Source organism: Panthera uncia (assembly GCF_023721935.1).
Source record: "Panthera uncia isolate 11264 chromosome A1 unlocalized genomic scaffold, Puncia_PCG_1.0 HiC_scaffold_17, whole genome shotgun sequence".
In the NCBI taxonomy this organism is placed as follows: domain Eukaryota; kingdom Metazoa; phylum Chordata; class Mammalia; order Carnivora; family Felidae; genus Panthera; species Panthera uncia.
This window is the reverse complement of record NW_026057577.1, coordinates 30,992,384-31,018,101: the sequence shown is the minus strand read 5'-3', so window position 1 is coordinate 31,018,101 and position 25,718 is coordinate 30,992,384. Positions and strand designations below refer to the sequence as shown.

The following is a 25,718-nucleotide window of genomic DNA, read 5'->3' as shown; positions in this document are numbered from 1 at the left end:
TATGATCTCACTGTTCCTGGGTTCAAGCCCTGCATCAGGCTCTATGCTGACAGCTCAGAGCCTGGAGCCTGCTTCAGATTCTGTGTCCCTGTCCCTCTCCTGCTCATGCTGTCTCTCTCTCTCTCTCTCTAAAATAAACATTAAAAAAGAAAAAAAAAAAGAGGAGGCATCTGACAAGTGAAAATACAATCTCTGACTGTAGTACAGAGATCGAACTCTGGGCTCCTCTCACCTCATCTCCCCTTCAAGGTATCCATCAAATATTATGCCAAGGGGAATAGTCCCTGTTAGAAAGTAGGTGAGGTAATGAGAGACTTAGGTCTCTCACTTTGGATGGAACCTGGTTTCTGGAGGGGGCTCATAGACTTCCAATGGGAGTGGAGCTGTGCATCCCAACCATAACTTTGACTTAATTCTTCATTACTTTTGCTACCTTTTCATTCACTTACTGTTAAAAAACAAGGAGGTTGTTTTCTCTCCCCTGACTTTTGCAGAGGCAGTCTGAATTCCAGTCTCCAATCAGAAATTATCAGATGCAGAAGGAATCTTGGAAGTCATCTTGCACAACGCTATCATTTTACAAGGGGGAAAACTGAAGCCCAGTGGGGAGAAGGAGTGGGAAAGGGGAGATTTTTCTCAGATATGTTTAGATAGAGATGGATTTCAGCTTTTCTGGATCTCCAATCTGGGCTGTCTCTAGATGACAGCCATCAAAGGGGGAAGAGGTTTGACCTAGCAATGCGGAGTCTTGCTTTCTTTACCTCTGCATGGGTGAATGACCCCTAACCCATGCTGTGTGTCCTCTCATAGAAATGGCAGTGCCTACTAGGTGTACCTATCTCTCATTGCCATAACAAGTCTCTAATGTAGGTCTTGTTATCATTTAAAAAAAGAGATAGGTCTACTTCATGGGATTCAATAAGATAACATTTGAAAATGATTTGTAAATGGTAAACCATACACATAAGATGAATTAATAATTTCTTATCATTATGGAATGTAGTGGAAGAATATGAGTTTTAGTTAGACAGAACTTGTTGCCTCACATATGTTTCCTGGGCCTCTATTTCTGCTCTGTAAAATAGGGGTAATGATACCTGCTTCACAGGGTTGTCACAAAGATTGGTGATCAGATATGTAAAGAGACTAGCCAAGTGTTCAAGAATACCTTACATTTGGGGCCCCTGGCTGGCTCAGTCAGTGGATCATGCAACTCTTGATCTCAGGGTTGTGAGTTCAAGTCCCACAATGAGTATAGAGATTACTTAAGGAAAAAAAAAAAACCTAAAAAAAAAAAAAAAAGAATGTTACATTTATATTACATTTATCCAAAACTTATTATGTTAAAAATTGCTCTAAATATATTATGGGGACTATCTCTTTCATTTCTTACCCCAACTGAATAGCAGAAATTATTGTTATAAAATCCTTATTTGATGGCATGGAATAAATGATATAATAATAAATGATATTCCCCCCAAAAAGAACTCTTATTACTACCACCATTCTACCTCTGGAGAGAGGAGAAGAAAGGTGAAAAGATGCTTAATGTCAGTTTGGAGATGAAATACCTTTGAATTAGGCTGAGATTGGTGGTGTATAGAGGGGCAATTTGGTGGAGTTCAGGGTGGGGGGCGTCACACAGGTGTTCCAGGCTCCACATTACTAAAGGTAATGACAGTGGCTTTCATTTTTTTAAACATTTCACAAATAAGATAATTATTTAGATATTTTCCTTTTGAAAAAAGGAACAGTTTTGAGTCTTGGTTAAATGAAAGAATGAGTGTGAGGTAGTTCCTGATGGTCAGATGAACATGAAATGGTTTGTTATGCACCTGTGCACTGGAAGTCTCCGAGGTGGTTTTTACTATTGTAGTGTTTTATTTTAAGTCATACAAATATTTAAAATGTACCCACAGTGGGTAATAATTAAAGACTCCAAAGCATAGGGGCGCCTGGGTGGCTCAGTAGGTTGAGTGTCTGACTCTTGATTTTGGCTCAGGTTATGATCTCGTGGTCGTGGGATGGAGCCCGTTGTCAGCCTCCACACTGAGTATGGAGCTTGCTTGAGATTCTCTCTCTCTCTGCCCCTTTCCCCTGCTTGATCTCTCTCTATATAAAATAAAATGTAAAAATATTTAAAATTTTTAAATGTTTTATTTATTTATTTTTGAGAGAGAGAGAGTGAGAGAGAGAGAGAACGAGCAGGGGAGGTGCAGAGAGAGAGAGGGAGAGAGAGAAAGAATCTCAGTCAGGCTCTGTGCTGTCAGCACAAAGCCCGACCTGGGGCTCAAACTCATGAGCCATGAGATCACGACCTGAGCTGAAGTCAGACACTTCACTGACTGAGCCACCCAGGTGCCTCTAAAAATATTTTTTAAAAAGGACTTTGAAGCATAAGCCACCTTGATGCTGAAATACTAGTTAATGGTTATAGGTAGCCACATAGGTGGCTCAGTTGGTTGAGCATGTAACTCTTGATTTCAGCTCATATCATGATCCCTGGGTTGTGGGATTGAGCCCCATGTCAAGCTCCACACTCAGCAGGGAGCCCGATTAAGATGCCCGCTCTCTCTCTCTCTCTCTCTCTCTCTCTCTCTCTCCCTCTCCCTCTCCCTCTCTCCCTCTGCCCCTCTCTCCTGTTCGTGCTCTCTCTCTAAAATAAAATAAAAAGTAAAAATTTTAAAAATTTAAAAAATTATGGTTATAAAAATTATGATTATAAGATACAGGCCCAACACAGAGACTGGTTATGTATGTTTATGATACATACATATAATGGATTACCATGCAACTTTGAAGAGCATAATGGGGAAAAATATTTATTAACGATGGGGTAATGCTCATAGGGAATTATGTAACAAATGTGGACAATAAGATAGTATGAAGGTATGTACACAGGTGGATTAAAATATTCAGAAACCAGTTATTTCTTTTGTATGGGACTTATATGGTAATGTTCTATTTATTCATTCATTTAACAGACTTCATGTTTTTAGTACAGTTTTTAGGTTTATAGCAAAGTTGAGCAGAAGTTACAGAGATTTCTTGTGTGCTCCCTGCCTCATATGTGCAGAGCTTCTCTCTCATCAATATTCCCCACCAGAGTGGTATACAGTTGGTGAACCTACCATGACACATCCTTACCACCCAAAGTCTAGGGTTTACATTAGGATTCACTCTGGGTGTTGTACATGGGTTTAGACAAGTGTATAATGACAAGTATTCAGCCTTACGGTATCATACAGAGTTGTTTCACTGTCCTAAAAATCCTCTGTGTTATGCCTGTTCATTCTACTCTCACCCAACTGGTAGAAGCCACTGATTTTTACTGTGGTTATAGTTTTGTCATTTCCAGAATGTCATATAGCTGGAATTATGCAATGTCTAGCCTTTTCAGATTGGCTTCTTTCACTTAGTAAAATGCATTGAAATTTTCTCTGTGTCTTTTCATGGCTTAATAGCTCATTTCTTTTTTTTAAAGTTTATTTTTATTTATTTAAGAGAATTTTTTAATGTTTATATATTTTTGAGAGAGAGAGAGAGAGAAAGAGAGAGAGAGAGAGAGAGAGAACACAAGTGGGGTAGGGGCAGAGAGAGACACACACACAGAATTCGAAGCAGGCGCCAGGCTCTGAGCTGTCAGCACGGAAGGAAAGTCGATGTGGGGTTTGAAGTCACCAACTGTGAGATCATTATCTGAGCCAAAATCAAGAGTGGGACACTTCATCAACCGAGCCACCAGGCTCCCCAGATACCTCATTTCTTTTTAGTGCTGAATAGCATTCCATTGTTTGGATGTACCAGTTTATTCATCCATTCACCTACCAAAGGACATCTTGATTGTTGTCAAGTTGTGGAAATTTTGAATAAAACTGCTATAAACAAGTTTTTGTGTAATATAAGTTTTCCACTCCCTTGGTTGCATGATTGCTCTGGATTGTATATTAAATGTAAAGTTTTGTAAGAAACTGCCATACTGTCTTCCACAGTATTTTTACATTTCACATGCCTAGCAGCAATGAATGAGAATTCTTATTGTTCCACATCCTTGCCAGCATTTGGTGTTGTCAGTGTTCTGGATTTTGGTCATTCTAATATAGGTATGCAGTAGTATATTTATTATTCTTCATGATTATTGTATTCTTCAAGTTTTATACATTAAAGATATGTTATTATTTTTTTAATGTTTACTTATTTTTGAGAGAGAGAAAGAGTGTAAGCAGGGGAGAGGCAGAGAGTGAGGGAGACACAGAATCTGAAGCAGGCTCCAGGCTCTGAGCTGTCAGCACAGAGCCCAACATGGGGCTCTAACCCACAAATCGTGAGATCATGATCTGAGCCAAAGTCAGATGCTTAACTGACTGAGTCACCCAGGCGCACCAACCATACATTATTTTTGTAATAGAAAAAATGCATTATAAAATAGAAAGCTACAAAGTCTATGTCATAGGAAGGATTGGGGAGGAGGGATGGTAGAGGAATAAATATTATATAATATTACATTAAAAAACAATACAAAGTAATGATACAACTAGAATAACTCTGGTTTTAAATATTGTAAAAAAAAAAAATTGGGGTGACTGGGTGGCTCAGTTGGTTGAGCGTCTGACTCTTGATTTTGGCCAGGTCATGAGTCATGATCCCAGAGTCTTGGGATGGAGCTCCGATGGAGCCTACTTGGGATTCTCTCTCTTTCTCTCTCTTTCCTTCTCCCTTTCCCTCCTTCTCCCTTCCTCTGTCCCTCCTCTCCTTCATGCTTTCTCTCTCTCTCTCTCTCTTTCTCTCTCTCCCTCTCAAATTGAAAAAAATGCATGACAATTCTATCCAATTTAGCTTTTCATTGGGACAAGAGACTGGTTACACCCAAAATGTGTTGTTTGTGGAGAAGTGCTTGCCAAAGGCATCTTGAAATCTTTTTTCTTTTCTTTTTTTTTTTTAATGTTTATTCATTTTTGAGGCAGGGGGCAGGGAGAAACCCAGCGAGAAACCTGATGAAACCTGATACAGGGCTCCATCCTGTGTCTAAAAGATCATCATCCGAGCTGATATCAAGAGGCTGACACTCCACCAACTGAACCACTCAGGTGCCCCCCCCCCCCAAACTTCTCTGTTTTTTTATTATTTAAAAGCAAGACATAGGGAAATCTGGGTGGCTCACTTGGTTCAGCGTCTGACTCTTGTTTTCAGCTCAGGTCATTATTCCAGGGTCTTGGGATTGAGCCCCGCATCGGAATCTGTGCTGAGTGTGGAACTTGCTTGGGATTCTCTCTCTCTCTCAAATGAAAACAAAAAATGGGGGCACTTGGGTGGCTCAGTCGGTTAAGTGTCTGACTTCGGCTTGAGTCATGATCTCATGTGCTGACAACTCAGAACCTGGAGCCTGCTTCGGATTCTGTGTCTCCCTCCTTCTCTCCCTCCCCCACTCATGCTCTGTGTGTGTCTCTCTCTCAAAAAATGAATAAACATTAAAAAATTTAAAATAATATTTAATAATTAAAAAAATTAAAAACAAGACATAAAAAATTATAAAATCAAATACAATTGTAAAAAATGTGATATTTTAAGGGGAAAAGTTAAGAATTCTAAACAAGTCATAAAAGTATTATTTGACTACCTATAAATCCATAAACAATTACATTTCATCCTATAAGTCAGTATATATTCAATTTATATTCAATATATATAACACGGGTATGATATAATGTAATTTTTGTATTTGCTAACAAATCATGCTTTTTTTCTTATTATAAATTCTTTTTATATTCTTATTCATATTTATATTTATTTATTTATTATTTGTTATTTATATAATTTATATATTTATATTTATTTTATTTATATTCTATACATATTTTATATTTATATTTATATAAAAGAATTTACATTAAATTCTTTTTATTATAAATTTAAAACAAGTATAAAGTGTGCATCATTTGTGTAACAAGAAAAAAGTAGAATTCTGCCAATATATTGTATATCATGGTGCAATAAAGTTGACTTTATAATACAATTAAAAATTTTTTTTAATGTTTTTATTTTTGAGAGAGAGAGAAAGAGATAGAAAACATGAGCAGGGGAAGGGCAGAAGGAGAGGAACAGAGGATCCCAAGCAGGCTCCGCACTAACAGCAGAGAGCCAAACATGGGGCTCTAACCCAGGAGCAGGGAGATCACCACCCCAAGCCCAAGTCTGGCGCTTAACCAACTGAGCCATCGAGGCGCCTCTATAATACAATTTTTTTTTAAATTTTTTTTTCAACGTTTTTTATTTATTTTTGGGACAGAGAGAGACAGAGCATGAACGGGGGAGGGGCAGAGAGAGAGGGAGACACAGAATCGGAAACAGGCTCCAGGCTCCGAGCCATCAGCCCAGAGCCTGACGCGGGGCTCGAACTCACGGACCGCGAGATCGTGACCTGGCTGAAGTCGGACGCTTAACCGACTGCGCCACCCAGGCGCCCCTATAATACAATTTTAAAAATATGTATTAATCTAAAACTACATGCTTTACCTAAATGTAGTTCTATATAACAGCCAAGGAATGACAAACGATTCGAAAAATTCTCAAGCTGGTAAAAGTATTTATTAATATGAAAGGGTTAAAAAACGTTGAAAATGTTCATGTAATGTTTAAGAACGTTAGGGTTAGATCTGGCTCATAATCTAGACTCCTTCCTTGGAAGAGTGATAGAAACTCCCTGAGGTTTCATTTTACCTGTAAAATTGGGATGATACGAATATCACAGAGCTGTTTTAAAGGTCAAACCAGATTATATCTGTAAAAGTACATAACCTGTTACAGGATAAATCCCCAATAAATGTTAACTATTCTCCCCCCGCCCCCCGCCATGGGGTGGAAAATGAGGAAGGAAGGAATCTCCCTCCACCTGTGGCCATACATCTTCCTAAATAAGAAAAAATCCAGAGGATAGCCGGCATCCTTGCTAGACACATACACCATTTCGTTGTCCAGCGGCACAGAATCTGCTGACAAACTACACTCTCCCTTCCAACCACATTATCCCTAAGATTCAGGGCACTTTCCCTTCTGCGCCCTTTCTTGCTCGTACTCCGAGCCCCAGCTTCCCAATCCACCTATTCCATTCACTACCTCTTTGCCCCGCTTCTTTTTTTTTTTCCCCTCTCTCTATCCCTTCTAGTTCTAAATTTCCCGCCCTAGTAGCTCTTGACCAATCGGGGATGGGATTGTGTCTTCTTTCCCGGCCTTTTGGTGACGTTGAGAGAAGTAACATTTCTGATTGGATTTTCTGGAGCAGAAGGCCACCAATAACTGGCAGACTTTTTTGGTGCAGACGGACCGCTAGTATTATCGTTGGTGATTGGTTGGAGTGGCGAGTCAGGAAAATGGCTGCGAGTCCCTCTGTCGTCCCTATGGCTGCTCCGGTGATGCCGGTCCTGTCATCGAGCAGCGATTTCTCAAATTTACGAGAAATAAAGAAGCAGCTACTACTCATCGCGGGCCTTACCCGGGAGCGGGGTCTACTGCACAGTAGTAAATGGTGAGACGTCAGGGTCGGAAGAGACTGGGTTTGGATCCTTGGCCTTTGGGGCTTGTTGGAATTAATTCAGTTTGGGTGTTCCAGGTCCGCGGAGTTGGCCTTCTCGCTCCCTGCCTTGCCTCTGGCCGAGCTGCAGCCGCCGCCGCCTATTACAGAGGTAAGCACTTCCATCACTGTGAGCGCTCCCCACCAACCTGAAGGGTTATGGTGTATCCCGTCCTGCTTAGCAGGAATGTTTGTAGAGAGAATTAAAGCTTTTAAAGAGCTGGATGTTTTCAGCGATTTTTATCTGTGTGGTTTTGTTGATCTTTGTAAAGATTTGGTGGTGCTTTACTTAAGCTGGAGAGAATTAGTAAACAATCCTTGCTTAAGATTTCAGCCTTTTAAGTTTGATAGCCTAGCCTAGACAACGTTCTTAACGATGAGAAGAATCAAAGGTTTTAACAACAATGTAAAACTGGTTTTGGATTCAGATAGCTCTGGGTTCAAATCTCAGCTACACTAGGGACTTTTGGCAACTTTCATTTGTGAAATGCGGATAATAGTATCTCCTTTAAGTGGATCTTGCTAGAATTATATAAGATGGGAATATATTTTATGTTTGATCTACAGAAAGTATTTTTACCTAGTCTGTGTGGTTTGAATAATTGTCACAATCCATTTTGTTTCTCCTGAAGATGCCATTTCTTGATTCCCCTCCCCTCCACACACTTTTTTTTAAATTTAATTTTTTATTTTTTAAAATTTACATCCAAATTAGTTAGCATATAGTGCAACAATGATTTCAAGAGTAGATTCCTTAGTGCCCTTTACCCATTTAGCCCATCCCCCCTCCCACAACCCCTCCAGTAACCCACAGTTTGTTCTCCATATTTATGAGTCTCTTCTGTTTTGTCCCCCTCCCTGTTTTTATATTATTTTTGTTTCCCTTTCCTTGTGTTCATCTGTTTTGTCTCTTAAAGTCCTCATATGAGTGAAGTCATAATGATTTTTGTCTTTCTCTGACTAATTTCATTTAACATAATACTCTCCAGTTCCATCCACGTACTGCAAATGGCAAGATTTCATTCTTTTTGATTGCCGAGTAATACTCCACTGTATATATATACCACATCTTCTTTATCCATTCATCCATCGATAGACATTTGGGCTCTTTCCATACTTTGGCTATTGTTGATAGTGCTGCTATAAACACAGGGGGTGCACGTGTCCCTTTGAAACAGCACACCTGTATCCCGTGGATAAATGCCTAGTAGTGCAATTTCTGAGTCGTAGGGTAGTTCTATTTTAGTTTTTTGAGGAACCTCCATATTGTTTTCCAGAGTGGCTGCACCAGCTTGCATTCCCACACACACACTCTTAAAAATAGTGAAGGTTTCTGACTTCAGAAGGTATAATGCATGTAAGAGGAGGTGGGTGAAGAAATAAGGAATTGATGAAGACGTGAAAAAGGCCACTAGACTCCTAAGTTGAATGGATACATTTAGGATTTATTAATTCAATGAAGAAAACACTGAACATGTTTTGGTTCCAGTTTTGTTCAAGTAATATTTGGGGCAAGAAGGATGAGGAAAATGTAACAAATGAAGATTTAATCGACTTACCCCTAGAATTTGGGAGATTGTATACTTTATTAACTTAAATGTGCATCATTTCATTTATATACAGAATTATGACTGTGTTCTATGCTTTTGGCAATACTAACATGTCAAAACTTTTTTGAAGTATAAAAAATAAAAGTAATTGCACAGTATGTTGCATTTCTGTACATTTTTGAAAGCCTGGAAAAGGAAGCAAATGTCAGATATTAATGCTAGACATTTTCCATGACTTTTCCACTTTTTCCTCATCAAATGTGTATTATTTGCTCCATTTTACCCATGAAAAAATGAGTTCTCAGAGAAACTAAGTAACTTCCCTACTAATGTCATGAAACCAGGAAATCAAGGAATCAGAATTTGAATCCAGTTCCCTAGCACTAAAGCCTGTGCAACTTCGCACCTCATTTAAAGAACTAGTACAACTTTCTGAGTGTCTTGGTTCAGTTTTTAAAATTTTTAGTTTTTCCCAACTTTTTATTTTGAAAAAAAGTTCAATGACCTTAGTGTGTAATAAGACAAATATACAAAAGTAATTTACATTTCTATGTATATGTAAATATGTATACATATCTACACACACGTATATGCTAGGTTTTGGGGAGGAAGAAAATACTTTTTCTTACATCTTGAAATTAATGAATATGCTTCTTGAATTTGAATTTTTGTTGTCTTGTTCCCAACCACTTATAAAAACTTGTCTCTCTTCTAGGAGGATGCCCAGGATATGGACGCTTATACCCTGGCCAAAGCCTACTTTGATGTTAAAGAGTATGATCGGGCAGCACATTTCCTGCATGGCTGCAATAGCAAAAAAGCCTATTTTCTATACATGTATTCTAGATATCTGGTGAGGGCCATTTTAAGATGTCATCTGCCTTCCATGAGGCATCCATATGTAGAACGAAGGGGGAAAAGTTTAATCTTTTAAATAGTTGAGCAGTAGCCTACTTGCTAAATATACTTTATAAATACTTAACAGTAATAAAGAGGATGTCATAAATAAAGTTAAAAAGTGGCAATATAGAAGAAAATATTAAAAATATTTTTTATTACATTTTATTTATTTTTGATAGAGAGACAGCACAAGTGGGGGGGAGGGGCAGAGAGAGACAGAGACACAGAATCTGAAGCAGGTTCTAGGCTCGAAGCTGTCAGCATAGAGCCCGATGTGGGGCTCAAACTCACAAACCGCGAGATCATGACCTGAGCCGAAGTCGGACGTTCAACCAACTGAGCCACCCAGGCACCCGGAAAATATTAAAAATATTGATAGGAGTCCATGGCTGGCTTAGTTGGTGGAGCATGTGACTCTTGATCTCAGGGTTGTGAGTTCGAGCCCCACCCACATTGGGTGTAGAGATTACTTAAAAAAATAAAATCCTTAAAAAAATTGATAATATTCATTACTGATAAAATAGGCATTAGGCTCCCTATTTTTATTTATTTATTTATTTATTTTTTAATTTTTAAAAAAACTTTGGGGCACCTGGGTGGCTCAGTTGGTTAAGCTGCCAACTTCAGCTCAGGTCATGATCTTGAGGCCTGTTGGGTTTGAGCCCCATGTCAGGCTCTCTGCTGACAGCTCGGAGCCTGGAGCCTGCTTCAAATTCTGTGTCTCCCTCTCTCTCTGCTCCTCCCCTGCTTGCATTCTGTCTCTGTCTTTCAAAAATAATAAACATTAAAAAAAATTAAAAAAAAAATTTTAAATCTTATTTATTTTTGAGAGAAAGAGGAACAGAGAAAGAGAGAAGCATTGAATCGGAAGCAGGCTCCAGGCTTTGAGCTGTCAGCCCAGAGCCCGACGCAGGGCTCGAACCCACACACTGCCAGTTCATGACCTAGCCGAAGCTGGATGCTCAACCGACTGTGCCATCCAGGCACCCCTTAAATTTTTTAATTTTTAAAAATTTATTTTGAGAGAGAGCATAAGCAGGAGAGGAGCAGAGAGAGGAGAGAGAGAATCCCAATGCAAGCCCAACACGGGGCTCAATATGTGCTCAATGATGTATGAACAGGGCTATTTATTAAAGTATTTTTTGCAATAGCCATAAAATGTCAATAACCTAAATATTCATTAGTCAAGCGGCACCTGGGTGGCTCAGTCAATTGGGTATCAGACTTCGGCTCAGGTCACGATCTCACCATTCATGATTCGAGCCCCATGTCTTTCTCTGTGCTGATAGCACAGAGCCTGGAGCCTGCTTCAGGCTCTATGTCTGTGTCTTTCTCTGCCCCTCTCCCGCTTGCACTCTGTCTCTCTCTCAAAAATAAATAAACATTAATATATATTAATTAGTCAAGAAATCCATTGTTAATTCTTGCCTGAAGTATTCTTTACTATGATATTGCAAAATAATGATTTTCCACTCCAGTATTCTCTCCACATTTGCTACTAGCTACTTGGCATTCTACTCTATGCAAGAGTTTTCCCTCACCATCCCCATTTATTTACCATCAGTATGAATTCAAGGATTCTTATATTTGTAATTGTAATTTATTACTGTACTTATAAATTATGTCAGTGCTCAAATTATTCCAGATTTGGACAGTGGGAGCCCCTGAATTATTGTTTAAAAGTAGTGACCAGTAGTAGTTGACATTTTGGTTGGACTTGAACCCTTTAGCTAGAATCAGACTCCTAGTTTTATTTTTATTTTATTTTGTTTTGTTTTGTTTTATTTTAATTTATTTTATTTTAATTTTTTTTAATGTTTTTATTTATTTTTGAGAGACAGAGAGAGACAGAGAATGAGCAGGGGAAGAACAGAGAGAGAGGGAGACACAGAATCTGAAGCAGGCTCCAGGCTCTGAGCTGTCAGCACAGAGCCCAGCGCGGGGCCCGAACCCACAAACGGCGAGATCGTGACCTGAGCCGAAGTCAGTTGCTTAACTGACTGAGCCACCCAGTCGCCACCAGACTGCTAGTTTTAGAATGAGTTTCAAAATAAACTGAGAAAAGACCAATTTGTTGATTTTCTCTTACAGTCTGGAGAAAAGAAGAAGGATGATGAAACAGTTGATAGTCTAGGTATGGATCTCTTTATCTTACCTTTTGGATGAAAGCAGGGGTTGCATAATCAAATGCCTATATGAGCCAGGCAGGTAATATAAAGGTGTGAAGTAGACTTAGGAGGACTGTTGCAAATTGGGGAGCACAACTTGGTAACTTGTAACCTGCTTGTTACCCAGCCCTGCTGACAGCTCCCTTGAGGAAATGTGGGCCTAGTGTAGTCAAGGCTTTCTTCCCTTGGCCCTACCTCATTCTTTGGGAACTGAAACTGGAAATTCAGCTTTTTAGTTGAGACTTCTACTTTTTAAACACTGATTATTTTAAAGTTTTAAAAACCTTTGTGGGCCTAGCAAAATATGACTGTAGACCAGTTATCAGTGGTAATTTCTGGAATAAAGTGGATTGTGTAAGGTATTGTTGGCCACTTCTGAGTATTTGCTGGAAGTTCCAGGTGTAACTTTGGTTGATGTCAAGGGGAATGTCTAGGTCTGTGAAATGAAGATTGGCAGTCTTTCCTTAGATCTGAGATTTGGTTCCTTTCCTAGGTCCCCTGGAGAAAGGACAAGTTAAAAATGAGGCACTTAGAGAATTGAGAGTGGAACTTAGCAAAAAACACCAGGCTCGGGAACTTGATGGATTTGGCCTTTATCTGTAAGTGGTAGAGTAATTTTGATCCTTCTATAACATTTTCTCCAGAGTGGAAGGGATGTGTTATGAAACATTAACTTCTGTGATTGTCTCTTTCCTAGATATGGTGTGGTGCTTCGAAAACTGGACCTGGTGAAAGAGGCTATTGATGTGTTTGTGGAGGCTACTCATGTTTTGCCTTTGCACTGGGGAGCCTGGCTAGAACTCTGTAATTTAATTACGGACAAAGAGATGGTAAATTGAGAGGAGCTATGTGAAAGACCCTCTGCTCCAAGTCTTAATGTAATTCTGTAATGGGCTGGGAAGAGAGGTTTGCTAAACCTTTGTAGTTACATCTTTGCTTCTTCTCTAGTCTCTTTCATTGCTGGAATTTCGGTCTTTGTTTGAAAGACTCATGTCTGGCTCTTGTTTGGTGGTTGCTGTTGGATATGTGTCTAGTTATATTAGAATATCTTTTCATTATTTCATGATTCACATTCACATTTTACTGTGACTTGCTTTATAGACTAAATGCTATTATACTTTTTTTTCCTCATTCCAAAGATGCCATAGGAAAGGTTTCTCTGATATCAAGGATTGTATTAAAAACATTTTTAAGGTCTCCGCTGAGCTGTCCTAGGACTTTGTAGAGATTTAGAAATTTGTTATTTAATGAATTAAAGTATATGAAATTGCTTTATAAACTGCAGTCATTTTATTAATTGTTATTATAGGATATTGTCTATAGAGTTTATTTTGCCATTCTGCAGTAGTTAACGGAATTGATAATACACTTGCTTTTGTTGGCTCTAAAGAACTGAAGGCTGGTCGATTTCCCCCAATAATGATATGTGCTACTAAATCTGGGTCTGAAGTCTTATCTTGACTTACTCCTATTTATTATCTCTAACTGCCTAATAGACTTTCATTAAAAGTTTGTTTTTTCTCTGAACTCAAAATATGCAAAACCAAGTTTCTGATCTTGCCTACCAAATTCTTTCTTCCTCCCAGCTTGATAGACTCCCTTGATACCATCACTATTTCTCAAGATACCCAGTCTTGATGCCTCATCAGTAGATTTGTTCTTCTCTTTCTCGTATCTCCTTTTATCTAGTCAGTCACCAGACATTGCCATGGTCTCCTTCTTGCATGCATCTCTTTTGGTTTTCTTTGCCATCTTAGTTTTCATCTCAGATTTGGATTACTTATAAGTAATAGTTACTTTTCTACCTAGTTTTTCCATTTGTACACTCCCATTCCTATGCTATCGTGCATACTGTTTTCACACTTACTCTTAAAACACCCATGTCATCGTGTCGTTCTCTTGCCAAAAATTTCAGTGGTTTCCTATTGGATCCCACTTCCTGTTTCGCCATAGGACCTGCCCTACCCATTCAGTCTTATTTTTTTCACTATTTTTGAACACATAGCCTCCTCTCAAACTAAGCTAGTTTCCTCATCCTATTCACTCACACTCAGGATTGTTTTGCCTCTATTGATGTTGTTGCCCTGCCTGGAGTGTTATCTTTTTTTCTTCCTCCTCTCTCTTTTTTTCTTTTCAAGTTCTACCTATCCTATAAGACTCACCTGAAATACTAGGCTTTTCTTTGAAGTCTTCCTTAATTTGGTCATTCCTCCCTATTGTGCTTGTAAGTCCTGTTCACTTAATTGAACTGCCCTCTGTTTGTTATGTGCTCTCCTAAAGTTTTGGTGATAAATTTCTTTAGACAAAAAGATAGTTCCTTGATGTTCATTTGAGAGAGAGGTCAAAGTATATTAAGTGTGTCCCTCTCTCTCCTGCTGGCAGCTGAAGTTCCTGTCTTTGCCAGACACCTGGATGAAAGAGTTTTTTCTGGCTCATATATACACAGAGTTGCAGTTGATAGAGGAGGCCCTGCAAAAGTATCAGAATCTCATTGATGTGGGCTTCTCTAAGAGCTCATATATTGTTTCCCAAATTGCAGTTGCCTATCACAATATCAGAGGTGAGTGAATAAGGACAATGAAATACCATCAAATCCTGAATGTAGCACTATGTTGTTTTCTAAACTTTCTTACCTTTTTATCCTGCAGATATTGACAAAGCCCTCTCTATTTTTAATGAACTAAGGAAACAAGACCCATACAGGATTGAAAATATGGACACGTTCTCCAACCTTCTTTATGTCAGGGTGAGCTGCTTCCTTTGCTTAGAATTGATCAAGCTCTTTTTGCTTTAATCTCTTGGGTTGAATTGTCACAAGTTGCATTAGCTAAGGGGTTCCTTAACTCATGCTTAGATTGTCTTTCCGTTTTCTTCTAGAGCATGAAATCAGAGTTGAGTTACCTGGCTCACAACCTCTGTGAGATTGATAAATATCGTGTGGAAACATGCTGTGTAATTGGTAAGAGTCACTACTTTTTTTCTTTTAAGATTTATTTTTACTGTAAGTAATACAGATGTAAAAAATAACAATTAAAAGTGTCAAAGAGGGGTGTCTGGTAGCTCAGTTGGTCAAGCGTCCGACTATGGCTCAGGTCATGAGCTTCCAGTTTGTGGGTTTGAGCCCCAAATCGGGCACTCTGCTGTCAGCACAGAGCCCACTTCGGATCCTCTATCTCCCTCTCTCTCTGCCCCTCCTCTGCTTGCACTCTCTCTCTCTGAAAAATAAATAAACATTTAAAAGTGTCAAAGATAACAAAATATATACTATAGAATGTAAAAGCACAGTGTAATCCCACCCCCTAGATTATTTGGTGAGCATGACTCCAGAATGTTTTTCTATGTGAATACATGTGAATGCTAAAAATGTGTGTGTGGGTGCATGCGTATGTATAACTTGCTTGCAAAAACTATATCATTATACACACTGCTCTGTAACTTTTCCTTTTTAAAAATATTAACAGTAAGCTTTCTCATTTTTGTATTTAGTATATGAAGATTTGTATTATTTTTGATGGCTATTCAGTATTTTATTTCATAGATGTACCATTTTTATTTTTATTTAACCATTTTCTATTGTATAAGTTGTGGCCAGTATTTATTAATATAAAAATAGTTTCAGGAAACATCTTTGTATGTGTACATTTATTTTTTCATGTTTATTCAACTATCATCCATGTGATCCATTCCTAGCAGTGAAGGTTGGATCAAAAGTGTGTATATTTTAACCTTAATATTACTAAAAAGCTTATAAGAATTTCCAATCCTAGGGGCATCTATGTGGCTTAGTCGGTTAAGTATCTGACTCTTGATTTTGGCTCAGGTCATGATCTCACAGTTGTAAGACTGAGCCCTGCGTTGGGCTCTCACTGAGTGTGGAGCCTGCTTAAAGTTCTCTCTCTCCTCTGACCATCTTACCTGCTCATGCTGTCTCTCTATCTAAAGTAAAACTGAAAAAAAAAAAAATTTCCAATCCTATGAAAACAAATGAGAAAACCTCTTACTTCGTATAGGGGTATTTCAATCTTTGTACTTTTGACATTTTGGGCTGATAATTTTTTTGTGTGTGTTGGGGGCCGTCCTGTACATTGAGGGTGTTAGCAGTATCCCTAGCCTCTACCCACTAGATGGCAATAACCCTCTTCCCCCAATAGTGACAACCAAAAATGTTTGCAGATATTGCCAACTCTTGGGGTCATAATCATCTGTGGTTGAGAATCATCCGTGGTTGAGAACCATGCCGTATGTACTCCACCACACTTATTGTGACCTTATCATCAATTGACATAAACATATCAGTGGCCACATTTGGATAAAAGTAAGCTTGGTTGTTTGTGACAGAAAGCCCAGGTTCCCTGGAAATGAAAGGGAAATCCCCCTTCCTGGGTATTTGGTGACCTGGCGTTGAGATCGTACATTCATATCTTTCTAGGTCAGGAAGTTGTTAGTAAACTGATAGAATTTCTATCCGTTAATTTAATATTATTAGCCCTTGAGTAAGTTGTAGTTCAGTGTGGGAAATAAGCATTAAAAAATATAATAGGTCCTAGGGTGCTTGGGTGGCTCGGTTGGTTGAGCATCCAACTTCAGGTCAGGTCATGATTTCATGGTTTATGAGTTCGAGCTCCACATCTGGCTCACTGCTGTCAGTGCAGAGCCCCCTTTGGATACCCTGTCTCCCTCTCTTTCTGCCCCTCCCCTGCTTGTGCTCTTTCTCGCTCAAAAATAAATAAAACATTAAAAAAAAATGTAATAGGTCCTGGGGTGCCTGGGGGGCTCAGTCATTTGAGCTTCTGACTCTGGATTTTAGCTCAGGTCATGATCTCACAGTTTGTGAGATTGAGCCCCATGTGAGGCTCTGTGCTGACAGTACAGAACCCGCTTGGGATCTTCTCTCTCCCTCCCTCTCTCGAATGCCCCTCCTCCGCTCATGCATGTGCTGGCTCTCTCTCCCCCTACCCAAACAAATAAACATTTAAAAAAATATAATAGGTTCTTTTTTTAAAATTTTTTTTTTAATGTTTATTTTTGAGACAGAGGGAAACAGAGTGCAAGTGGGGGAAGGGCAGAGAGAGAGGGAGACACAGAATCTGAAACAGGCTCCACGACTCTGAGCTGTCAGCGCAGAGCCCGATGTGGGGCTCGAACCCACGAACCGTGAGATCATGACCTGAGCCGAAGTCAGACGCTTAACCGACTGAGCCACCCAGGCGCGCCAAAATGTAATAGGTTCTATAGGAACATAGGTGAGAATAAGAATAAATGATCTTTTCAATATCAGAACATTATAAAGAAAATATAAAGTGCATTAGGGTGAGGGCATAATCCCATTTTATTCAGAAAACATCTTTTGAACATCTTTTTTTTTTTTTTTTTTTTAAGTTTATGTATTTATTTTGAGGGAGAGAGAGAGCAAAAGCTGGGGAGGGGCAAAGAGAAGGCGAGGCAGAATCCCAAGCAGGCTCCATACCATCAGCACAGAGCCAGTGCAGGAGTCAAACTCAAAAACACTGAGATCATGACCTGAACCAAGATCAAAAGTTGGATGCTTAACCAACTGTGCCAACCAGGTGCCTCATCTTTTGAGCATCTTCTGAGTACCAGACCCTGTGCTTTCTTTTGCAGTACCTACCCTTATTGCCCATCGAGTAAGACTAGTAAAAAAAAATAACTATAATGCAGTGGGTTGAGTGTTATGATTGAGGTAAACCTAAGATGCTAAGAGAGTACATAAGTATCTAATCTAGCCTGTGATTATTAGGGAAGTCTTCCTGAGATGGTGGTGCTTGAAGGCTGGGCAGAAGTAAAACAGTTCAGTAAGAGAGTAAAAGGATTGACTTCGGAAGGGCATTCCCTGTATAGCACCAAAGTATGAAACAGGCATTCTGCCTGAAGTAGCTCAGCATCTGGAAGCATGGTGTGGGAATGTTCAAAAAGGGGCCCTATCTTGAAGAGGCTTTTATGCCTTGCTGAACATTAGGATTTTATTATGAAGGCAGTAGGAGTCTTCTGAAGGAATGTAAACCAGAGTGATGAATGTTCTCAGATTTTCAGATTTTTGGAATAATCCAGTCTAGGGATGATGAGAGCCTACACTGAACTATTGGCAGCAGGGATGGAGAGAGGCTGTTGGACTTAAAAGGTATTTAAGAAGTAGAACAAATAGGGGGCACCTGGGTGGCTCAGTTGGTTAAGTGTCTGACTTTGGCTCAGGTAATAATCTCATGGTTTGTGAGTTCAAGCCCCACATCAGGCTCTGTGTTCACAGCTCAGATTCTGTGTCTCCTTCTCTCTCTGCCCCTCCCCCACTCACACTCTGTCTCTGTCTCTCAAAATTAAATAAACGTTGAAAAAAAAAAAAGTAGAACAAATAGGAATTGGTGACTGGGCAACCAGTTGGATAACAGTGCTCTATACATGAAGAAAGGAAATAGAGGTGGGGAAGAGAAGGAATGAATAATCCTTTTTTAAACCTCCACACTTAATGCCAGTTAAAATCAAAAGAGACTTACATATGAAGAGCAATGATTTAGGAGTTTCTTGTTTGTTTTGATTTTATAGTTGCTTTTATTATTTTTTACTTAATTTTTTTTTAATTTTTTTATTTTTAAGTTTACATCTAAGTTAGTTAACATATAGTGCTATAATGATTTCAGGAGTAGATTCCAGTGATTCATCCTCTGTGTGTAACATCCAGTGCTCTTCCCAACAAGTGTCTTCCTTAATGCCCCTTACCCATTTAGCCTACCCCCTGCCCCCCACAACCCCTCCGGCAACCCTCAGTTTGTTCTCTATACTTAAGAGTCTCTTATGCTTTGTCCCCTCCCTGTTTTCATATTCTTTTTGCTTCCTTTCTCTTGTGATCCTCTGTTTTGTAACTTAAATTCCACATGAGTGAAGTCTTATATTTATCTTTCTCTGACTAATTTCGCTTAGCATAATACCCTCTAGTTCTATCCACCTTGTTGCAAATGCCAAGATTTCATTCTTTTTGACTGCCGAGTAATACTCCATTGTATTTATATACCACATCTTCTTTATCCATTCATTCATCAATGGATATTTGGACTCTTTCCATACTTTGGCTATTGTTGATAGTGCTGCTATTAACTTTGGGGCACATGTGCCCCTTCGAAATAGCACACTGTGTCCCTTGGATAAATACCTAGTAGTGCAATTGCTGGGTTGTAGGGTAATTCTATTTTTAACTTTTTGAGGAAACTCCATACTGTTTTCCAGAGTGCCTGCACCAGTTTGCATTTACAAGAGTTACTTGTTTTTTTAATAATCATGTGAGGTGAACTCCTTAATGAACTGTTTTTTTTTTTTTTTTTCCCTCAGTATATGTGTTAAATGCCCAGCACAGTGCCTGACATATGGTCAATAAATGTTTGTTGAATTCAGCCCACCTACTTTAAGAATGAAAAATAAGGAATATTAGTTTATGATAAAAAAATATCCTTCAGCTTTCATATTATAGCCAATTCAGAGGAAGTAAAAGTAGAAAAAAGGGTAGAGAGAAGAAAAAAAACCTGAGGACCTGAGAGAAAATGAACGCTCTTATGAATAGAGTGGTCGCAAGGATATCCTGTTGGTTTAGTCCTTGTATCTGCTTTGATGTTTCAATGTGAATTCTTTCCTTCTTTGTCTTTTCTGGAGTCCCAATGTCTGACAGGCAGCATTTTATGTACTATGTAAAACAGCTTATACTACAATATAGCATAGTTAAGTTTGAACTCTGGAACCAGACTACCCAAGTTTAAATCTCGGTTCTACTACTAACTAGTTGTGTGACTTTGGGCCTAACCTGTCTCTGCTATAGTTTTCTCATTCACAAAGCAATAATAATGGATCCTTCTCTCATGTAATTGTCATGAAGATTAGATAAATTAATGCCTACAAAGCACTTACAGCAATGTAGTTGCCCAGCACACTTGTAATCATTAGTATATTTTAGCTGCTCCAAATGAGATTTAAAAAATCTCATGTACTTGATCTTTGCTCAAAACTTGGCCAATTCTGACTTCCTTAATATCTCTATCATTCTCACTCCTTTAGAAGCTAGGGCATATATAGGGCTATACCCTTCTTCCTGGGTGAGGATCAGTATTTTGGCCTAGAAATGTACTATGCTGATGTATATAGCTCTAATCTTCCCTTTCCCTACTCTCTCACTTATGACTTTATTTTTTTTACTATTATAAACATTCTTCTTCATAGCTACATTACAAACAGGATTTGTGGGGATTTAAAATTATTATTGAAGTATAATGTTATATTAGTTCCAGGTGTATAACATAGAGATTCTACAATTCTGTGTATCATTGAATGCTCACCATGATAAGTTAGTCATGATACAAAGTTATTACAGATTTATTGACTGTATTCCCTATGCTGTACTTTGCATTCTGTGACTTACTTATTTTATAACTGGAAATGTGTACCTCTTAATCCCCTCTATCTATTCATTCATCTTTTTAAAAAAATAATTTATTCCTGAGGTTCCTAGGTGGCTCAGTCGGTTAAGCATCTGATTCTTGATCTCAGCTCAAGGTCATTATCTTATGATTCTTGAGATCAAGCCCCATTTGGGGCTTTGTGCTAACAGCGTGGATCCTGCTTGGGTTTCTCTCTCCTTGCTCTCTGCCCCTCCCTTGCTCTCTCAAAAATAAATAAATAAACTTTAAAAATAGCTTTATTGAAAAAAAAACCAGGTTTATTAAGGTATAATTTACATAAGTTTATACTTCAAGGAGTTTTTGTAAATTTATACAGTTGTGTAACTATAACCATAAATCCAGTTTAGAACATTCTGGCACCCCTGGAAGTTCCCTTGAGTCCGTTTGCAGTCAGTCCCTCTTGCATCCCCCAGCAGACACAGATTTGCCTTCTATCTCTATATTTTGCCTTTTCTAGAAATTTTCATGTGAATGGTATCTTGCAGTTTTTAGTCTTGTTTGGCTTCTTTCACTTAGCTGTTTCTGAGATTCACCAGTGTTGTAGCATGTTTCAGTAGTTTTTTTTTTTTTTTTTAAGTTTATTTATTTATTTTGAGAGAGAGCTCAGCATGTGCACAAATTGGGAGGGACAGAGAGAGAGGAAGAGAGAAACCACCCAGACACCCCTCAGTAGTTCTTTTGAATGTTGAGTAGTACTCCATTGTTTGGATATGTATATTTTGTTTATCCATTTACCAGTTGACTTAAGATAAATGGGTTTTATACCCTTTCTGCAAATAAAATCTTCCACAGATTCCTAAAAGCTCTCACTTGCTCTTTTCAAGACCAACAATGATAGATCTGATTTGATTCTTATGGGAGAGAGGAGCTCAGAGCTCTACCTTTTCATCCCTTGAAGTACCTCTTCAGAAACCTGGGAGTGTAGTTGGAAAACTACCAAACTGTAGAAATTTCCCATCCTTTGTTAAGAAAATATGTATAAGTGCTATATCCAGATGAAATAAACTGAAGAAAAACTTGAAGTGTTAGGGAACATTTTTTTTTTTTAAACCAATATGTGTGATAGATGAGTATATTTCCCAAGGGAATAATGATGTTCCCTTCATGTACATTTTGGCTTTTCTGCAAATACTTTGGGGGAATGAGTTATAGTTTCATGCCTGCTCTGTGGAATGCTATTTTAGGGAACTTTTATTTTTATCTCTCTAGTTACTTACATGTCTTTTGTTTTTCAATCAGGCAATTACTATAGTTTGCGTTCTCAGCATGAGAAGGCAGCCTTATATTTCCAGAGAGCACTGAAATTGAATCCTCGGTATCTTGGGGCATGGACACTGATGGGACATGAGTACATGGAAATGAAGAACACATCTGCTGCTATTCAGGCATACAGGTGAGTTTCTAGTTGAGTGCTGAGGTGGAGGAGATTGATGTTAGGAGCCTCTCTTGAGCCTACAAGTCTCTAACCTTGATTCTCCCCTCTTACCAATCTCTCTTTTGTTTCGTAGACATGCCATTGAGGTCAATAAACGGGACTACAGAGCCTGGTATGGGCTTGGACAGACCTATGAAATCCTCAAGATGCCATTTTACTGCCTTTATTATTACAGACGGGCCCATCAGCTTCGGTAAATCTGACCAGTTGATGATGTGTTTGTTATGAGAAGGGCTGGTACTTTATCTTTTGATTAGCTACTGAAGAATCACAGTGAATGAATGGTTTTGACTCTTAGAGACCTGGGTGTAAACTTGCCCTATGCTCCTTGGTCATTTTTATGCAGTATATTCTGATGGGTTAGTTAGTAGTATAATTGTGAACACAAAATACTGTAATTATATGAAGTATTGGATTAAAGGCTAATCCCTGCATGGATCTGAATTAGTGGTTGTTGGTGGTGTGTCCTCAAGGTTGGACTTTAGTAACTTTTTAAAGTCTTTGCTCAGACTGCCTATTCCTCCTCTTTCTTAGGCCCAATGATTCTCGTATGCTGGTTGCTTTAGGAGAATGTTATGAGAAACTCAATCAACTAGTAGAAGCCAAAAAGGTATCTGAATTTGGGTCCTGGAGAATTTGAATGGAGATGTGCTGTTTGGATGAAGGGTTGGTCTCTCTGTGTTCTAATTTTCCTTCATGTTGATCTATCTACCTAGGAAAGTTTTAAGTATTTATAGGTGCATAGGCTAAAAAGCAAAGCACGGCTGACATTGTCAGTGGGATTATCAGTCTAGTACAAATGCTTTGTATTCTGCAAATCTGAACTTCTGGGAGGCTTGTAGGACTTGAGCCTTTATGTGGTAGGTCATAGCACACGGGACAATGGTCAAAAGTGATCAGTTTATTGTTTTGACAGTGTTATTGGAGAGCTTACGCCGTGGGAGATGTGGAGAAAATGGCTCTGGTGAAACTGGCCAAGTGAGTGAAAGGAATGAAATGCTGTTGTTATTTCTGCTGGCTTCTCTGGTACTGCTCATCCTGCACTCTCTAGAGCCCCCATCGTCCTCCTACATGAGTGTGCAGATGCATCAGGGTGTGTGAATACTGGTCTGGAAGTTAAGCCATCTTGACTCAGGAGACTCCTCTCTAAAGGGGGAGCTGCTTTCCTGTTAGGCAAGGGATCAAGAATGAATTGAAAGGAATGAAATTTTCATGTCAAAGCAGTCTAGGAAAACTACTTTAAGTACTGATCCTCCTCCAGATAAAGCCCAAGGAAATAAGGAATGACTCAGAAATAGCAGGCAAAGAAGTCTTAAATGCAATCTTATTCCTGCCAGTTCTTTTCTGAATTCTTAGAAAAAAGTCTGAATTGCTTGGTGTCTTTTTAAAATTTTGCTCAGAGTATTACCAGAGAATTTTGCAAAGGTGTGTTGTCCACTATAAGTATTTACCTACTCTCCCTCCATCACCAGTAGGAGAGGAACGAGGCTGAGTTTTGATGAGGTATCCATCACATTGGGACACTAATATTATTCTGGGTCCCAGTGTGCCATTTATGTCAAAACTTGTAGTTTTCTCTGTATTGCCATTTTTTGGGTCTTACTCATGTGCTTTGCATTTTACCATTAGCTTGCTCTGAGATCTGATTTGTACTTACAGACCTATTTATTTTGTAGGCTTCATGAACAGTTGACTGAGTCAGAACAAGCTGCCCAGTGTTACATCAAATATATCCAAGACATCTACTCCTGTGGGGTATGTTTCACGACCATGCGAATTGGGTTGCTGATTGTATTCTCATCGCCTTAGTCACTCTTGCTTTCCTTATCTAGGAAATAGTGGAGCACTTGGAGGAGAGCACTGCTTTCCGTTATTTGGCACAGTACTATTTTAAGTGCAAGCTGTGGGATGAAGCTTCAACTTGTGCCCAAAAGTGTTGTGCATTCAATGATGTGAGTAGCAGTTCTTTGCTCAAGGGTTTGGATTTTAGGTTCAAACATATGATGTTTAAGAGGCACGTGGGGGGGCGCCTGGGTGGCGCAGTCGGTTAAGCGTCCGACTTCAGCCAGGTCACGATCTCGCGGTCCGTGAGTTCGAGCCCCGCGTCAGGCTCTGGGCTGATGGCTCGGAGCCTGGGGCCTGTTTCCGATTCTGTGTCTCCCTCTCTCTCTGCCCCTCCCCCGTTCATGCTCTGTCTCTCTCTGTCTCAAAAATTAAAAAAAAAAAAAAAAAAAAGAGGCACGTGGGTGGCTCAGTCAGTTGAGCATTCGACTCTTGGTTTTGGCTCAGGTCATGATCTCACGGTTCGCGAGTTTGAGCCCCACATTGGGCTCTGCGTTGGCAGTGTGGATCCTGCTTGGGGTTCTCTCTTCCTGTCTCTCTGCCCCTCCCCTGCTTTTGCTCTTTCTCTTAAAATAAATTTAAAAACAAACAAAACATATGATGGTTATGATCATCTGAGAGTGGAAGATGGGTAAGAAGGTAAGTGGAAAGGCTTCCTTGGTCTGTGAAACTTTTACATCAGTATTTGAGAACTGGTTTTTGAGAATAGCCTTGGATAGACTTTGAAACACTTTCCTGATTTTGTTTCAGACCCGGGAAGAAGGCAAGGCCTTGCTCCGGCAAATCCTACAGCTTCGGAACCAAGGGGAGACTCCCTCCACTGAGATGCCTGCTCCCTTTTTCCTCCCTGCTTCGCTGTCTGCTAACAACACTCCCACACGCAGAGTTTCTCCACTTAACCTGTCTTCAGTCACACCGTAGTTGGCTGTTTTCAAGCCAGCACACTACTAGACCCATGTTAAGCCTTACTTCTGTGTAAGGAATGGCCACAGCTGTTCTTCCAAGGACCTTAGTTGTCTGTTTGTACAGATGGAAACAGCTCCTTGGGGATGGTTTACAGAATCTGACAGAATAATCCTGGCAGGAACGGACATGGTCTTTTGCCGGTTAGAAGCACTTCTGTTTCCCTTCTGTTCAGAGAGTGGCTACGAATCTGGGCCTTCTTCCCAGACCTTTTCTCCACATCTAAAAAACATCCCTTTAACAGCACTTTAGTACAGGCAAGGCTTACAGAAACCAAGTTTTAATGCTGCTGGGAGTGAGAGATTTCTTTAGGGAGGGATGGAAGGGAGAACATTGTGCCACTCTACCCTCTGCAGGCAGTAGGGGCACTGGATACCCTAGGAAGGTGAGGGCACCAGATAGACATGACCTCATCATTCTGGATTTACTGAGCATGACTATGCTGTCAGAGGTAAGATTTAAACGGAAGCTACACTTTTGTTCTTGCTCTGGGGGGACATTTTTCAGAAACATCATTTTAAGAACTCTTCATAGAAATTTTCATATTGGAGTTAACTTACTAGAGTTGAAGGAAAGAGGGGGCAAAAAGAATCTTACTTTGCATGGAACTGTTGATGGCAAAAGAGCCTATGGAGTTACTTATACTCTTACTAAAGCGAAGCAAGGAGGCAGGATTACAGATTTCATGGATGTTCAAGGAGTGTTAGGTTTTGTGACCGTATAGACAAGAATAAACCCATTTCAACCTGGTCTGTTGTAATAAATATTTTCGATGTAGTTATGTTCCCTACCTGCCCCCCACCCCCACCCCCATGCCTATTTTCTCCCAACAGAATG

General features: G+C 39.4%; 1 protein-coding gene across 1 annotated transcript; it reads left to right on the top strand.

The window, feature by feature from the left end:
• The first annotated feature begins 7,321 nt into the window (after positions 1-7,321).
• CDC23 (cell division cycle 23) lies at positions 7,322-25,631 on the top strand. Its single transcript, XM_049649266.1, has 16 exons — positions 7,322-7,522; positions 7,607-7,679; positions 9,833-9,970; positions 12,109-12,151; positions 12,679-12,784; positions 12,883-13,015; positions 14,568-14,745; positions 14,834-14,931; positions 15,063-15,144; positions 21,881-22,034; positions 22,150-22,269; positions 22,611-22,686; positions 22,993-23,054; positions 23,753-23,831; positions 23,909-24,028; positions 24,669-25,631. Exons 1-16 carry the CDS (start codon positions 7,368-7,370, stop codon positions 24,837-24,839), a joined length of 1,788 nt encoding a protein of 595 aa, XP_049505223.1. The 5' UTR covers positions 7,322-7,367; the 3' UTR covers positions 24,840-25,631.
• The last annotated feature ends 87 nt before the right edge of the window (positions 25,632-25,718 follow it).